This window comes from Falco punctatus, assembly GCF_963210335.1.
Source record: "Falco punctatus genome assembly, chromosome: 2".
Lineage (NCBI taxonomy): Eukaryota > Metazoa > Chordata > Aves > Falconiformes > Falconidae > Falco > Falco punctatus.
This window is the reverse complement of record NC_137581.1, coordinates 78188579-78205599: the sequence shown is the minus strand read 5'-3', so window position 1 is coordinate 78205599 and position 17021 is coordinate 78188579. Positions and strand designations below refer to the sequence as shown.

The 17021-nt window shown below is 44.1% G+C and overlaps 2 protein-coding genes across 5 annotated transcripts in view; both read left to right on the top strand.

Annotated features, from left to right (window-relative positions):
* The first annotated feature begins 38 nt into the window (after positions 1-38).
* HMGN1 (high mobility group nucleosome binding domain 1) lies at positions 39-7118 on the top strand. Its single transcript, XM_080376689.1, has 6 exons — positions 39-281; positions 733-765; positions 859-888; positions 987-1037; positions 3991-4122; positions 6610-7118. Exons 1-6 carry the CDS (start codon positions 267-269, stop codon positions 6655-6657), a joined length of 309 nt encoding a protein of 102 aa, XP_080232815.1. The 5' UTR covers positions 39-266; the 3' UTR covers positions 6658-7118.
* A 4447-nt stretch (positions 7119-11565) lies between these two features.
* The window catches only part of BRWD1 (bromodomain and WD repeat domain containing 1), a 64293-nt gene continuing 58837 nt past the window's right edge, over positions 11566-17021 (top strand). For 2 of the 4 annotated variants that reach the window (XR_013926225.1, XM_080376608.1), the window contains exons 1-5: positions 11566-11773; positions 11942-12000; positions 12193-12222; positions 12425-12484; positions 15682-15832. Coding sequence is in view for 3 of the 4 variants with exons in the window: in XM_080376608.1 (XP_080232734.1) it covers positions 11710-11773; positions 11942-12000; positions 12193-12222; positions 12425-12484; positions 15682-15832 (364 nt within the window). In the remaining variant the exon portion in view is untranslated. The remainder of the gene's footprint in view (positions 11774-11941; positions 12001-12192; positions 12223-12424; positions 12485-15681; positions 15833-17021) is intronic. The other 2 variants (XM_080376607.1, XM_080376606.1) reach the window with 1 other exon arrangement.

Genomic DNA, 17021 nt, shown 5'->3' with positions numbered 1-17021 from the left:
CGGTGCTGGCGGCCGCCGGAGAGCCGGGAGCGTCCCCCCGCCGTCGCCCCCCCCCCCCCCCCCCCCCCCGCCCCAATCCGGCTGGATCCTGTTGCGGTGCCGCTGGCGCTGCTGGGATGGGGGGGGGCAGTCTCCCTGCGCAGCGAGGCTGGCTCGCAGGCAGCCGCAGCGGCTCGCCGTGAGGCACCCAGCGTGCGCAGTAGCGGGCAGGGAGCCGCCGCAGCTCAGGGGGTCGCGGCCAGGAGCCGCTGCCGCGCAGTCTCGCCATGCCGAAGAGAAAGGTGAAGCGGGTGGGAGCGAGCGGAGTCGCCGACGGAGAGCCGAGCTGCCCGGGCTGCCCCGCGCCACTGCTGCAGGGGCGGGCGGGTTTGGGGGGGGGGGGCGGTGTGACTGCGCGGGGACGGCGCTCGGAGGGAGGCGGCGGCTCGGCGGGCACCGGAGCGGCGGCCGCCGGCGGTAGCTGATGGGGGACGGCGCCTTCGCGTCGTCAGCCCGCGCCTATCCCTGACGGGGAGTGGGGGGGCTGCTGGGGCGCGGCGCCGGGCGCGGGCAGCCGGCGGCGCTGTCTGGAAGGTTCGGCGAGGCCCGCCGAGCGCCTCGGCTCTCCGGGACTCGAAATCCGAAAGCGGCGGCGGGAAGGGGCGGGCGGCGGAGTCACGTGCCGGCCGCCATCCCGCCCCGCCGCCGCCTGAGGCGCCTGCGCCGCCTGACGCGCGCGGTTTGTGTTGGCAGGTGACGGTGGCCGACGGGGAGGCCCCCGAGGAGGTAGGTGCCTGCGGCGGGCATGGGGGTGGGGAGCCCTGCTCCCGGGCCGCCCCCTCACCGCCGCCGTTGCTTTCTCTCTTTCCTTGCCTGTAGCCGAAGAGGCGATCGGCGCGTCTGTCCGCTGTAAGTGCCGGGGCCGGGCGGGGGGCCGGTGCCTGCTGGTACCGCGAGGGGCGTTACTGAGGGCTGAATCTCGGCCTTAACTTGTTCTTTCTTCTCAGAAACCTGCTGCTGCTAAAGCAGAGCCGAAACCGAAAAAGCTGCCGGCAAAGGTGAGAGTCGCTGGGAGCGGGGAGGGCGGGGAGCTGTCGGTTCCTCGGGCCGGTGCTGGTGCCGGCCCGTCCCCCGCCGTCGGTGCGCGGCGTCCCGGCGGTTTTGCTCATCCTCACCCGTTCCTTGCGGGAGCGCTCGTGTAGCCGAAGTACCGTTTTCAGATGCTTCTGCCGGTATCTGCAGGTACGTCCCGGCTGTTTGGGTAGATCCTTGTTGGGTGCTCGCAGTGCTGCCTGGAAGTGTGGGCGCTGATCCGTGCGTGTCGATGGCGCGTTAGTAACGGGCAGAACTGCTTGAGTGGCGAAGCAGCACTGTGAGAAAAGGGGATGAAATATACTCGCAACTTAAGCAGTATTTTGGGATACACCCCCCTCCCCCTTGCATAACTTGGGCAGTCACTGAGAAAGATCAGTTTCCTTTCATGTAGTCTAGCTTTCAGGTCTCAGTGTGTACGTATAAGCAAGTGTGGTTTAGTAGGATCTATTAGTTTTTCAGTATAATCTTCACAGTGCCAATAATTGTGTAAAATTCTTTCATGGGAGAAGCAAAAGAGGCTGTGCATCTGTTGGCTTGTCAGTATATATGGTTTTAAGTGTGCCTTTGTGATTGTAAGTTTTTCTTTTTAAACTATAGATTAAGAGCATGTAAAATACATTAATGTAGAACTGCTTTGTAGACTTTATAATGTTTTCATTTTATTAATCCTACTGAACAGTTACTTAACAGTAATGCATCTTCATTCCAACGGTTTGAATATCAGGGAATTCCCATTCTCAAAATTGTAAGCCTAAAGAATTTGGGGAAGCTTTCCAATTTTACTTCTGTTCTGATTCTCTTTTTTTTTCCAGTCTTTGTGTGGTGCATCTAATTTTTAATGCTGCTAGTTGATGGTGACTGATCCACATGATGCTGACTTGCTGCCTATAACTGGTCTAGAAAGAAACATTTCCACAGTTCACACATGGGGAAATACATAAACCAAGTACATCACAGACAGTTGTCATCTTAGAACATCAAGTAGAACACGTTGCACAAGGCCCCCCCAGAATGCTGCTGTAATGTGAATTATACATTTATTTAAGAAAATAATAATAACTTGTTTCATATTTGATCCTCTTTGTTCTAAAACTCATTTTTGTCACTTGGAAACTCTCTCATCGTAAATACAAAAAAGTATTTCTGTTCAGATTGCATTTTACTTCTCCAGCTTTAGTACTTTCTCATTTTAGCTATCTGGACCTTCTTTAAACAGGTTGCAGAAATATTTCAGTGTTACATACCAAATGAGATTTTTAATTTTCTTTTTAAATTATTTTTTCTGTATTTTATCCATTGAAAGATGGTTCTTTGCATCAGCTTTGTAACTTTCTAAAACTTTACTTATTTTTCTGGTTGGGAGATGTTTGCTCACTATGGAGTTACTTGGGGGTTTTTGAAATAAATATTAAGGAAGAAAAAATACATTTTGATAATCAAAACCCAGAAGTCTGCATGTGTAAAAGCCTGAATTTATAATAACTGAGTTTAAACTTTAAAACTTTTAAAAAGGATCTTTTTCCCATGGGCATGTTTCAGCTGTTTTCCCTGTGCTGAGAATTTACAATATTATCTTTTCTAAAAAGATAGTATTTTTAGCATTTCTTTTAATTTAGAAATTCAAAAATTTTAGGGACATTGATGATTTAGTTACGTGACATAAGATGCTTCAGTGTTGGGTTGTGGGTTTTTTTTTTGTTGTTTTTTTTTTTAACCCTGCATCTCTTATATATGTAATGTAGTTTACTGAGTGTATTCAGTGGTGTAAAACACAACTGCTCAATGGTTGTGATTGGGTGACAAAACTGTATTTTCATGAAGACAGTGTTCTATGTGAGCATTCATCAAAATAGGAAATATATTCAGATAGCTGTTAAAATGTTGCATATGTGAACTAAAGAAGTTGCATGGGTTGTAAGGAAAATGCTTGGAGTGAAGAGAGTATGGAGTACTTCTGACCAAATGGTTTCTAATAGTAATCTAAGATACACATTTCTACAGTACTGAAAATATGGAAAAATGAGAACTTTATTTCTGGGAGTGAATTTTAGGTCAGAGACAACAAATTGGGACCTATTTTGAAGAACATACTAACGAAATGCACAGGATATTTTTAATGAGATTAGACACATTTTAAGGTAGGTAAGTGTAGTGATCTTCTGCTTAGAGGTATAAATTTGCATTACGTTCTTCTGCCACTTCCATTTTACCTGCCTGGAAAAACTGTTGCCGTTTGTCATTTATTGAAAACTTTTGTTAGTGTCGTGAAGTAATGTCTGACAGATGGAGTCCAAACCAGTGCATTTATGTGATTCTAAACTGATAGAAATACTTTGTAAGTAGGGGGATCATCTGGAGGACAGGCAAACTTTCCTAGTGTTTGGTTGCTGTAGGAATGTTTGGGAGGATGTATTATAGATCTACATGAAAGTAGTTCTTGAACAAATACTTGCCAATTAACAACAGTCATGTAGGTACAGAGGATGTGACTGAGATCCTAACAAAGGAGTGCTGAAAACAATACTTCTAGGTGAGGCAGTTACTTAGGTTAGGTTACTGAAATTCTCACTTATCAATGTAAGAGGAAAAAGGGTGAAGTGCTTTGTGTTTACAGAGTGGGACTGCTTTGCTATTATTTCATGTGCCACAAGGTTAAACCATATATTGCAAATGGCTCTGTCCAGCCACTGGAATCTAGTTAATCTCATCCTGATTGGATTATCTCATTTTACTGACTTCCTGAAACTGTGATTGTATAGAAAACTTTTTTGGTAGTTACCTATTTATTGGCTCATTGGTTGTTGGTAGTAGCTCTTGCTGTTTAGCAAGTCTGTAATTTTGTGTAGTTTTTATTACTTTAAACGTTTACCTAGTATGTCGTAGGAATTTACTTACTGGAAATATATTTCATTGTAGGATAAATCTGAGGACAAGAAAGCTCAATCAAAGGGGAAAAAGGGGCCTAAAGGAAAACAGACAGAAGAGACAAACCAAGAACAGACAAAGGACAACTTGCCTGCTGAAAATGGGGAAGCTAAAAGTGAGGAGGTAAAGTTGTCTCTGTTCTTTCGTGCAAAGCAGCTGGATAACTTACTGCACTGGTATATCCAAACATCTATCAGAAACATACGCAGTTCTTAAAATATTTCTGCCAAAAGAAAGATGTACTGTTGACATGTTAGTAGATACACCTGGAAAATTCCAATTGCCCCAAAAAGAGTTGCAGTGATATGTTAACTGTCCCTGAAATTAAGGAAGAAGGTGAGAATTTTACCAAAGTTACGATACAGGATAATGTGCCCAAAGAGGGGCTATTTTCCCCGCAGGTAAGTCTTGGCAAAATAATACATAGAGAGTGTACAGAGGGGATACTGCTTGTGTGTGTGTGTTTTGTCTGATTGGGTTTTAGTCTGCCTTTGCTGTTACAGGAAGAGAGGTTCCTTCTTGCTACATTTTTTTTTTTGTCAAATGCAATATTCATTTTTGTGGGACTGGAAATAGTTTTCACTGAAAACCGAAAGTTGAAATGATTTAACCAAAGTTGAGATAACATTTATAGGAGTTGTAGGTACAGACAGTGCTGGTAGAAGGGACAGGTTAGTGCAGGATAGGAAGAGAAAGTGCAAGAACTAATAGTTGTTGCTGAAGAAAGGAATATGCCCCATCAGTCTCGGCTGTAATACTGCGTTAAAATGTCCAGGTTGCTGAAGTTTTTGGAGTCACTGATCATCTAACTTAAAATACCCTCCACACTGTATAGTTTTTATGGAATGTGGACATAATTTTAAATTTAGGACAGGATCTGTAGGTTGAAGCAGAGCTTCTTACTGGGGCAGCTATTAACAACTGGATGAAACACAACTTTTCATGTGGTAACAGGCTTAGAATTGGTCTCAGGTTTCCGCAATATTGAATGCCTAGCTCATTTTAATTAGTTCAGTGGAGTTTGCTGATCAGATGGGAGGTGATTTTTTTAAAAAAAATGTAAATATGTGATTCATGCTTCCTCTCTGGTTGTTGCATTGAAAAGTTATTTTTCTACAAAAAAAAGTATCTGAATTCTATCACACTGATCTATCAGTGTGCATATAGATCTTCAAGTAGAGGAAAAGAATATTTGTTTTTTAGGTAGATGATGCATTTGGTGGGCAAGGAACGTAGAAGACAGTACTTTAGTGTACGAGACAATTTACTTTGGTAACAGTTCTCATGCAAGCTTACAGGGTGACCTTTGTGAAAAAGTTGTGCTATAGCTAAGAATCTCGTAGTTGGCTTCACTTTCTATGTAGGTCTGGCTCTGTATTACTGACACATTTTGGTCTTAATTTGTGAATGTAGTATTTCAGCAATACCAGCGAAAGTTTAATTTGGCAATATTTCTCAGCTGGGGTCTGTTCAGTACACTAGTGCAGAGATGAGTCACGTTTACAAGGAATGGATCATGACTTCTGGGGCACGTCTTCATGCTGGTCTCATGTTGGTCACACCAAAATGACAGGCTTAATAGAATGCCCAAGTCCAGGAGAGGCAGGGGTATAGTCCGTCTTGTTGGACATACTGTTTTCAATCAGGACAACAGTGCAAGCGATGCTGCTGTTAATCCAGAGTCTGGTGAAAGGTGATGACTTCTAGTGACGCTCACAGAGACCAAGGCCTGCGAATGGCAATGGCTTCCGTACTTTGTCCTTCAAAGGCTTCCCCCAGGTCGCAGTGAAGACTGAACGGGTGTTAGGGTTCCCATTTGTGTACTACTGAGATTGAATAATCTGTTCTGCTGGTGGTGCTGCAAAACATCAGAATAATTAAGTACAATTTTTCTGTTAATACATGTTGCATTCCTTTTTTTAACCTACATTGCAAATCCAGTGAGTTTTCCGATCTAAATGGAGTTGTAATTTTAATCAATTAAGTTTGTATGAACTTGTTCTGAAGTTGAGGTACAGCATATAGAGACTTGACTTGAAAACAATATACTCTGCTGCTACAGTTCAGTTTCACTGAATGTATTTTTACAAGATTAATTTAATGCAGTACTGTGTTTCTTAGTTACTTCAAAACATGGTAAGATTTGAGAATATGTTAACAGTGCTGTACTGAAATTTAAATGCATGAACTCTATAGTGTCTTTTCTAAACACCCTATGTGCAGGGATTTTAGCTTAGTAAGTTAAAAAGCCCCCTTTTCCTCTCATCAAGGCAGGAAATAATGAAATGGGCTTTGCTCTTTAAAAAAAAAAATATCCTTTGCAGTGTGTATTGAGTAGTAACAACAGCAGCATTCCAAAATTTATGCTGATGTATCTGAGGAGACAGAAGCCTTTGCAAGACAGCTGCTTTTTAGTAGGTCATTAGCCAAGAGAGATAAGCAGATCACGACACCAGTTTATTAAGACTGTAAAGAATGGTATGTAGAAAGAAGCCGTGGTTGTTCTGTATGTCAGGTTAGCTAACTTGTGCATTAAAAATACTACAGACTAAGAGGCTGAGTCACTTAGGAACTTTCTGCATTGAAGTGTTCTGTTTTTTGTCTTTTCAGACCCCAGCATCTGATGCAGCAGTAGAGAAAGAAGCTAAGTCTGAGTAACATCTGGTACCAAGTCTTTAATTGGTGGTCCTTATACCTTTCTTCTTGTACAATTCAGAGGAATATTTTTATCAACTATTTTGTAAATGCAAGTTTTTTAGTAGTTCTAGAAAACACATTTTTAAAAAAGGAGAGAATCCCAACTCAACCCATTTTTTTACATATTTAGATAAGTGTAAATGCTTTTTTTAAGTGGTAAAATCATGTACTGGTTGTCTGTTTTCTATGAAACCAGAAATTAATGGCATGTTACATTAAGGAGAGGGCTCTGAAACCTTGATGAGGCTTCACCTTCCATAGACTGAGAGGGACAGTTTTTCTATCCTGTTAAATGAAGCATAACACAGATCAGACGTTGGAATTCATAACAGTAGGTTGAGAATGTCTTAACATTTTAGTTACTTATCTTTATGGTTGTACCATCAGTAGAATTGCTTATCTAATAAAACTGCTCCCTATTGTATTCCGTGCTCAGTGACGTATAACTTGTGACAAAGTTATTTTTGGTAGTTGCAGCTTTATTTTTTTCCAACATATTTGTAGCTGTGATGAGAAAGATGGGAAACTTGTATCTTCAAGTACTGACTTAAGTAAAAATTTTTGCTTGGCAGATGTAACTTGTTATGGAACTTCACATTCAGTTTTAAAGGACAGCTTGTCTACAAAGATCAAACAAAAACCATATGAAATTTTCCTAGAAAAAACAGAATTACAGTTTTTAGATTTAAAAAACTATGTGAATAAAACCAATTGTAAAATTGTTCATAGTGTCTGTGATCACCAAACAAAAGCCAAATAAATCTTGATTATGAAAGGATGTTTCTGTAGCTCCTGCATTGACTATGGCAACTCACAGTCTAAGTGGCATAGTTTCCGAGTCTTAACCGTGTTCTTAATGTTGTTAAAAATGTACTTTTCAGTAAATAGGTGGTAACGTAGGCAGTGAGTAGCCAGTAGAATGCTGTAGTTGCAGTCTAAATCTGGACTTCCAGTTTGAAAGCTGATAGCCTGGTGCTGGTTCTGTTACAAAACTCAGTGATCAGTAAGCATCAGATGTTTTCATCTGTTCCGCATCTAGAGTTTGCATATGCAATCTTGTGTAACTAACTGCTTTAACAAAGATGCACAGAGCAGTCCTCTTGATTGTTAACTGATCAGATGGTGGTGTTGTGTTGAAACAGTGGTGGAATTTCCCCAAATACTGCCTTAAAAGTAGTAAAGCTTCAGGTGTTTGGGGGAAAACGAACCTAGACTGCGAACTTCCCCTGGCAGCAGAGTTTATGTAATGGAACCTGTAGAGGATGAGCTATGGAACAGCCTGGGCAAGGAGGGAAGTGCGAGTAAACTTCCCATTTGGTGCTGATGAGCTGTTAGATGAGTTTACCGTGCTGTTAGCAATAGCCTAAATGAGTAGCCCCTAAATAAGGCTGCAGGTTGACAAGAGCATTAAAATAAAACGTACGTGTGCTGAGAGCTAATTCATGCAGTACAAAACCGCCCTGATTCTTCCTTGCTGTATTTGAGGAAAATTAAATCAGTCTTGGAAGATTTAACAGCCTTTCATCCGAAGGGGGCATATTTAGTGTATATATTACTTAACCCTAAAATAAAAAGTAAAATCTAGTACAGCATTACTTCAGTTCTTCCACAGAGTACAGGGTGGTTTTGGTTGTTGGTTTGTTTTTTGGGTTCCCCCCCATTTCACATTATTTTGCTGAACTGCAGCAGGGAGTAGCGTGGTTTTATCTTAACAGTCTATTTGGTGCCAGTCAGACAACTGCCAACCTTGTCTTGGGAGGAGTCAAGATCAAAATGTAATGTTTGTTCCTTAGATTTTTTCCCCCCCCTTAACTGAGAACGTAGGTTCTTAAGTAACACCTGCAAGTATCTGCTTTCTGTACATTTTTGGTGTCTGTTTAAAATTGTCCGTTATTTCTAAAAAAAAAGCAACCACTTTAGTTTCACCTGTAACTTACTTTCTTAAACAATGCTTTCATTTGAGAAAGGATTTTACCATTTTTACCTCTTCAGTATTTAAGCAATGTTTAAATCTTCTTTAGCTTATATGTATGATGCCCTCCCAACCCTGGACCACAATACGCTTCTGGTCCATTTCCACCGCAGCTGTGTTCCCTGCAGAGCACACCTGTGGCTTTGGCTACAAGTTCCTGGATATTCCAAAACTGTAAATCTATGCCACTTCCTAACTCTCCTGCCTCCCACCTCTCACTCCTGTTACAGTATTTGTTGATTTAATTTAGTAGTAGCGTGGCATAGCTACACGACATTCTCTACTTTCTGTTTTTAGCAAGTCAAAAACACCAGTTAAATGACTCAAACTTGCAGGTAAATACCCTGAAATAACCTCTTACTTCCTTTTACCGAATGCCCACTTTTTCATGTGATGAGTTTCTGATGTTGAGATCCTGTTGATTACTTTCAGCATCTCTCTAACATTTGCTATCCACTCTTTGATTTACAGTAACTGCTCCCTAACTCTAGGGGACAGTGTTATTTACTTTATTATGGAAGTGAAAGGACTCAGCACAGATAAATCAGTGATGGCTTCACTTGTGGGATAGAGGAATTTTCATGCTGGAAGATGGAAACAACATAGGTAGTTGCATCAAGAGCACGGGATCCCTAGATCTGTTTTGAGCAGCATGGCCTGCTTGATGCGATACAGAGTGAAATGGGCTTTCCTAATTATATGAAGCATGCCTAGCAAATAAGTAGGTGAATCAACTAAGAATTTTAATTGATTCTGCAGTACACAGATACAATTGCCCTTCTCTGCATAACGTGAAATGCCAACATAGAACCATAACACACAGACACACACACACACACATACCCCACACACAGTTTGGCTACAGGGAATGTGAGGAATTGTGCATACCGGTACTAGGTGTTAATTCTGCCTACAGAATTAGTGGAAGCTGTTTACATTTGTCTGACAAGAATGTCCATGAGCATGCTTAGGAAAAAGCATTCTTGTACAAAACCAGATATATTTGCTGCGTGCAGCTAAGGGATGGAGTGACAGGTAATGCAGGTGTGCATACAGCACTACAGAATAACATACGTAATGGAGAACTATCCGTTTCAAAACGTGAAGAGAAAAAAACATGCTTCTCTGAAGTTAATCATGTTTGTATGCTGCTACTAGTCATTCTGGTTAAGAGGAGACTGTTTCATACATGTTCATGCTGCACCATTTGGGAATTCATGTTCTAGTGTCAACTGGATCACAGCTCTTTAAAACACTAACACAGCCAGGATGCTGGAGTGCATCCAAGTTTGGCTAATTAATACTGATTTGTCAATGAAATCTAGAGGAACACAGGTAGCCTTCCAGAGCGTGGCTGAAGCTTGCAACAATACAGGAAGCAGAAAACCATGGATTTTTTTTAGTTCTTCCTTTTTTAAAGTCAGGTTTGTAATGGAAAAGATACCAGTATTTTTTTCTTGTACCTGAATTGTGACAGAGGAGCACTGACTCAGCAGGAGGTGTTGAAGGCAGGACACAGGCAGCAGTCTGGGGAAACTGCTGCTGTTGGCCCTGCACCTCAGGTGTACAGAAGTTCTTTGTCAGAAGCTGAAAAGCACATCTGAGGTAGTGAGACTAATAAAATGCACGCATGCTTCTATAATGATACGTAAAAATGTTAGACTTCAAAGGTTCTAAAAATGCATACCAAGCCACCATGGGTGGGGAACAGAAAAAGAAAGGAACAGCTCAGATTTAACATACAGCACGAGTTCTAGCCATTGCTAAATTTACATTGGAATTCATGCTGGACAGAGGTGAGGAACAACTGTAAGAAGAAAAGTGAAATGGCCCACGAACAGGCTCGCGGAGCCGGGTGGGGTGGAGGTGGCGCTGGCACCCGTCTGCTGAGGGTCATCGTGGGGCAAGGGCGCTGGCTTCGGAAAGGTGATGGCGACGCAGTGACGCTTTCCTCGAGAGGGCTGGGGACTGCCGCTCCCGACGCCGAGGTGCGGGGCTGCGAGGTGCCCCCGAGCACCGCACCCGCGGAGCCGCGGCGGCACGGGAGGCCCGGCAGCAGAGCTGGACGAGCCACCTCAAGCGGCGAACGGGAGCCAAACTGCGGTTACCCGGCCGTGTGGCAGCTGCGCTGCCGAGCTCCGCCGACGCGGGAGGCGCACGGCTGCTCCCGGCCCTCGGCGGCTCGGGGAGCGCGCAGGGCGACGGGCCGGGCACACGGCCCAGCTCCAAGGCTCCGTCACCGCCCGCTCTCGGCGCCTCGCTGCGGGCCGCGGCTTGTCCCCGCTAGGCCTCGGCCTGGCCCGGCCCCGAGGCCCCCGGGGGCGCCCGGCGGCAGCCGTGGGGCCCGCACGCGCGGCCCGCACGCTCCCGGCCCTCAACGGCCACCCAACGGCCGCTCCGCGCGCACCCGAGCGCGCCGCGCGGCCCCGCCCCACCTCGGCGCGGCCCCGCCCACCGGGGCTGCGTCACCAGCCTCCAGACTCGCGCAATCCTTCCGCGGCCGGGCCTGCCGTTCTCCCACCGGGCACCTTCTTTTCTCCCCGCCGCCTGCCCCGCCGCCGTCCCCGCACGTTTTCCGCGGCCACACGCGCACCCTCCCCCCACCCCGCCCTGCCTCGCGCCAGTCCCCGGGAGCGCGGGACGGGGACTACTTTTTCCCCCCGCCCTCCCCCGGACGTGCCCGGCGCAGGTGGCAGCGGCGGCACCGTGGCCGGCGGGGCGGCGGAGATGGCGGCGGCGCCGCCGCCGAGACTGCGCTAGCGGCAGCGCGGGGGGGAGGGGAGCCGGAGCGCGAGCGCGAGCGAGGCGTCCGGCGGGGGGCGGGGGCGGCTCGCTCCCGCGCGCGGAGGAGAGGGGAGGGGGGCGGTTGGCTGGCGGTTGGCGGTGGGGGAGGGGTGGCGCTGACAGGGCTATGCCGAGCCGGGCCCTGCCCGCGCCTGGCGCTGCCTGAGCCCTAATCCCTGCCCGGGCCGCCACGGCCGCCGCCAGCAGCGACTGCGCCGAGCGAGCGAGCGGCCGGCAGCCGCCGGGCCGGGCCCGCCATGGCCGAGCCCCCGGCCTCTTCCAACTCCGGCGGCGGCGTGTCCCTGCCGCTCATTGAATCAGGTAACACCGCCGGGGCGCCAGCGGCCGCGGGCCAGGGCGAGAGCTACCGCCGGTGCCGCCGCCGCTCCCTGCCGCCATCTTCCTGACCGTGATTATCAATTACAGTCCCCCCGGGGGCTCCCGGCCAGCCCCGGACTCATCCCCCGTATCTCCCTGTGTCTCTTGCAGAGCTCTACTTCCTCATAGCTCGGTTCCTGACCACCGGGCCCTGCCGGAGGGCGCTGAAGGTGAGTACCGGGGCGCCGCACACTCACCTGGGCGCACAGAGCCCTCGGCCCTTCGCTGCCGCACGGAGGATGAAGGGGAGGTGTGAACAGCCGGTGTCCCCCTCCCCCTCCCCAGCCCTTCTGCGGCAGCCGCCGCTTGAGAAGCCGGAGGCTCGTTCGTCCGTAACTCTATTTTTCCCCTTTTCTCTGCAGGTGCTGGTGCAGGAGATGGAGCAGCACCAGGTCTGTGTGGGCTCTGATGAAATAGTCTCTCTTGCTGTAGTCAAGAGTTTCCCTTACTTTACAAGTCATTCAAGTTTCTTCTTGAAGAACGCTCTACTGTCTCAACTTCTTCCCCTCAGCACACATTGTTTGGATGTGATCTATCCCTCCTTCCCCTTTAACCACTCACTTTTCTTTTTTTTTTCCCCCCACCTCAATTTAGTTGCTTCCTAAAAGGTTGGATTGGCAAGGAAATGAGCATTGTAGAAGTTACGAAGAACTGGTGAGACTTTTTTTTTTTTTTAAATAACCATTTCAATTAGAATGATGACATTGATGTTAGACCCTTTACCTTTAAAAGTAGGCCCAAAGCTTTACCTTCCAGTTTCGTTCTGGCTGTTAAAGTATTCGAGTTATTTTGGAAAGGGCCTTTAATTTCTTTACATTAGACTAACAAAAACACAAGTGGTGTTTTAAATTGAGGATATTGTTTACATAGCAGAGGTGGAGCTTGGCGTTGTGCATTGCTACATGCCGCTGCCTACATATAGGGAAGAGCCAATCTGAAGCAAGGTTTCATTTCAGAGTTCCGCGAGCAAGTTTGTTAAGTGCGTTTTGATTTGATGGTATTTATTTTCTGGTTGGCTTCCTTCATCAGTCCCTTTCAACCGATTAGGAAATGAAATCGCTGTTCAGAAATCAAGGGTTGGCAGTTCTGGTGCCTAGGAGTATGCTCTTTTTCTCTGGCTACTCACTGGTCGTAGCTTTGTTCGTAAATGTTGCAAAGATATGAGGGATCTCTCAACAGCATGCCTTCTAGGGGTGATGCTGTTTGCTCTAAATGTTTGAATTTGTATCTGTTCGCGAATGGAAACCTGTGTTTCTCCTGCCGTTTTATTTTACTGCTTCTTAAATGGCAAAGTATATTTGGCAGTTGATCTTGTGAAGTGATGGCCTGGTGGTTTTATTCTGCTTTGTTGTAGTTGATCGTGTTTTCTTTAAACTGATGTTCTCACTTTTCCCCCCCCCTCTGAGGGATTCAGGCATTCTAGGTTAATTTGATCAACTTCTCCTATAGCCATCATTTTGTCTATTATTGCAGTTAAATTCCCTTGTCCCTCTTGTGTAATGCTTGAAGGTCTCAGAATCATACTTGCATAGAGAAGGAATGAAATTCTGTTTAAAACATTTTCTTAATTATTTAAGTGCTGCTTAAAATGATAAACTGGATTCCATTTCTTCTGCTTGTTGGTGTGGTCAGTTGAGCAAACGAGGTTTTAGATTAATGTTTTAAGTCACTAAAAAGCCTAGTCTTGCTAAACAGGGATACTTTCAAGCACTGACTTGAATTTAGCAATCATGAAATTAGTATTAAGTTTAAAAAGGATTGTTTGAGGGTTTTTTATTGGTTAGTTGGGTTTGTTGTGTTGGTGTTTTTACCCTAGTTCTGGCAAAAAAGTGGTGGTGGTGGGAGATGTCATGTATGAATTCTTCCGACTTAAGTTTTTTTAAACTGTTTACTATGCATATACAGTTGTCAGATGAATTCTTTAATATGTGCTACTTCTACCTGATTTTCCCTACACAATTTAAAATAAATCTCTACACAGGGTAATATTATTTCAGAATATCCAAATTAATCTTCTGAAGGTTTTAGTTTTTTGTGGCGGAGGGGCGTTGGGAACCTGTTGTTGCCCTACTGGTTTCACTCTGAATTTGCAGAGACCACAGACAAATTCAGTCATGTGGTACAATTATTTATTTTCCTCTTTGTTCATCATGGAATTGGAGCAAGACTTTAAAGTATCTATTCCTTCGAAAATCTGAGTGAAACTACTTAAAAAGGAAATGAATTGCAAAGTTTTGGATACATGCTTCTGTTGGGGATTGAGTTTGCAACATATACTTCCTGATGATGGCATGCAAACAAATTGGTTTATAATGCTGTTTGTAAAGTATACTGGGCTTTCTGTCCTGAGTGTCATGGCTGGTACTGCTCCTTACCAGTTCAAGAGGCAAAACTTTAGAAAGAAATTATGAAAACGTACATTTTATAATCTTCGGACTACCAAATGTATTTCTTATAATCAACCTTAAGCATCTGATGAACTGATTTACTTGGATACATTTGGCTGTGTGGTAATGTTCACTATTTTACTGATATTACTACTTCCTTGCCCTGCCAGGAATACCACCTATACCCCCACAAGCTTTATATGTTACTTGGATTTTTATTTTCAAAACAAGTATTAGGCTGTGGCTTAAATTGTGTGTTCTCGATACTCAGTGTGCGTTTGGGCAACTTTTTGTTGAACAGATCTTATGTGACAGCGTGTGGTATTTTTATTCTGGCTGTTCTGATGACGAGATCAGCCTTGTCAGGACTTTCCCTCATCTAAGCATAGTCAGTAGGCTAGGGGAACAGCATCATGAGCACCAGCTAGTTCTGCATGTGTTCTGAGCTACAAGGGCAAGAAGCCACATACCTGTGTTGGTGTGGCCCTCTGCCTCTTCTGAATGCATTGGCTGGGAATAGTCTGGCTGCTGAAGTAGCAGTGTGGCTTCTGGGTCTAACTGGTTTTTACGTGGCCAGATCAGAGACTGGAGTAAGCATGGAGCTGTTTGTGCCTGCTGATTCAGACTTCCACAACAGCTTAAATTTATGATTCTGGTGGTTTGGTCTACTTGTCTGTGTAAACCCTGCTTTGCATGTTTAACTTCTGCATTATTGTGATTGACATATAGTTGGATAAAGTCTTTTTTTAAATTTTTTTTTTCATTGAACTCCCAGAAAGAAGAGTGTGGAAAAAAAAATAAAAACCCACACACATCTGTTCTTGCCTGAGACATCTGAGTGTGTGTGGGTGTATTTTTTTAGATTGTTAGATGTGGATAGTATGGGATCTGTCCTGAATGGATGGATGACTGTTTTGATCCTTTTGGTTTAAGAAGGTAGGGCAGTCTTATGCTATGTAGTACTGGTTCTTCAAGGAAACTATTTCTGGAGAGGTTGCACTCAAACCTACTAGTTTGCAGTTTACTGAACAACTGTGACTGAAGTACTAGCTGTGTAAATTCTTGTGCTTGATTACAGCAAAATTCTCATATGAGTTTGAATTTTATTTTTAGTAAAAATAGAGTAAATTGGGAAAAGATGCTCATTGTAAGGTGCTGCACAAATGGGTGCCATATGAGTGAATGTTACTGGTTTTCAGGGTAAAATATTGATGTGCAGGAAGTTACTGAACTTATTTTTACTACAGCTCTGCCATTCTTGGAAAGTACTGGCTGAATTTACTAGATCAGAACTTAATAGAATTTATTTTATTTTGTAAGTTGAACTTACAAATATTTAAACATTGTTTAATATACCTATGCATATTGACACTTTTAGATTCATCTGTTCTGGATGTACTATATATATATATATATATATATATGTATGTATGTATGTATTTTTAAAACTTAAATTTCTGTCAGGTGCTGTCCAACAAACATGTGGCTCCAGACCATTTGTTGCAAATTTGCAAGCGTATTGGCCCTATACTGGATAAGGAGATACCACCCAGCATTTCAAGAGTGAATTCTTTACTCGGTGCAGGGAGACAGTCGTTGTTACGTACAGCAAAAGGTATGGCTTATTTATTACTTGAAATGGGTATGATAAATTTTCTTAAATGTATGTTGAATGCTTTTGGAATACTTAAAAGTGGTGAGTTTTCACCAAAATTGACCCCCACTTCTTCTGTTCTGTGTTTAATCAACCAAAACACCAGCAATCTGTGTATTAGTGGTATAACTATATATTGATTTTTGTGAAGAGAAGGTTTTAAGTTGCATCACAAGAATTATTGTTACACTTGAGTGCTGAGGCTGCTGAACATGTCCAGTTTTCTGTGTTAATGCAATAGGATGAATCATCAGGGTGCAGGTGCTACTTCTCTAACATCTCCCAACACTCCCAGTAGTATATTGTCCCCTGTTGGGTTTTGAAAGCAGTAGCTGTTGTACCCTGTTCAGTGCAAATGTGAGACAGTAACACGTTTTCTGAAAGCTTTTTTTAATTAATGCAAATGGCATCAAAATTAGTACTTGTGAATTCTGTACGTACACAGGAAGAAAATACTTGCCTGTAACTTATAGGAAATGGTTGGCAATGCATAAGCCCATACTGTATTTGATAGGGTGTGACTTAGCTTTACTCTTACCTTTTGAATGTTTCCGGGAGGGGAGTTGTTCCTGTGTTTGTATGAAGTTCTTTTGCGTGGCTGGATGCTGTGTTGTGGGACTGGTCTATGGGATACTGTTGTGTTTTCAGCTATCTGTTCTAACTGCTTCCAAGGATGCACATCGAACAACAGTGACTGTTCTATCCTGAAAATCAGGGCTGCAATTATTTCAGCATGTGTGTGTGAAAGTAACTGTCAGTGTGAGAATTGTCAGGTAGGAAGGGACCTCTCAAGGTCATCTAGTTAAATAATTTCGTACTAATAATTGTAATATTTATAAATAAGTATTTATGAAAACGTTAAAAGTCTTAAAGGCTTTGCACTGAGAATGAGTAGGAAAGTAGGAAAACTTCATTTGAAAAGTTAGTTTTGTGCTATGTGAACTGCGGGGGCATCACTATTTAGGAGTAATTCCAAAGTCTGATGGTTGTTTGTGTTGGGTTTTTTCCATCCTTCTGTTATTCTGTTAAATGAATTTTTCTCTCCTCTGATGCTACACTGTCCATGCAAAGTTTGGGGCATTTGGTGTTCCTATCTCTTTAGTTGTTTCAATACTGTGTTTGAGACCACTTATAGATACATTTTTTACTG

What these genes read in the sequence shown, in the direction of transcription:
- HMGN1 (XM_080376689.1), top strand. An exon ending in CGAAAAAGCTGCCGGCAAAG is followed by an intron (nt 1,038 to 3,990) that starts GTGAGAGTCGCT and finishes ATTTCATTGTAG; the next exon opens with GATAAATCTGAGGACAAGAA. An exon ending in GGGAAGCTAAAAGTGAGGAG is followed by an intron (nt 4,123 to 6,609) that starts GTAAAGTTGTCT and finishes TTGTCTTTTCAG; the next exon opens with ACCCCAGCATCTGATGCAGC.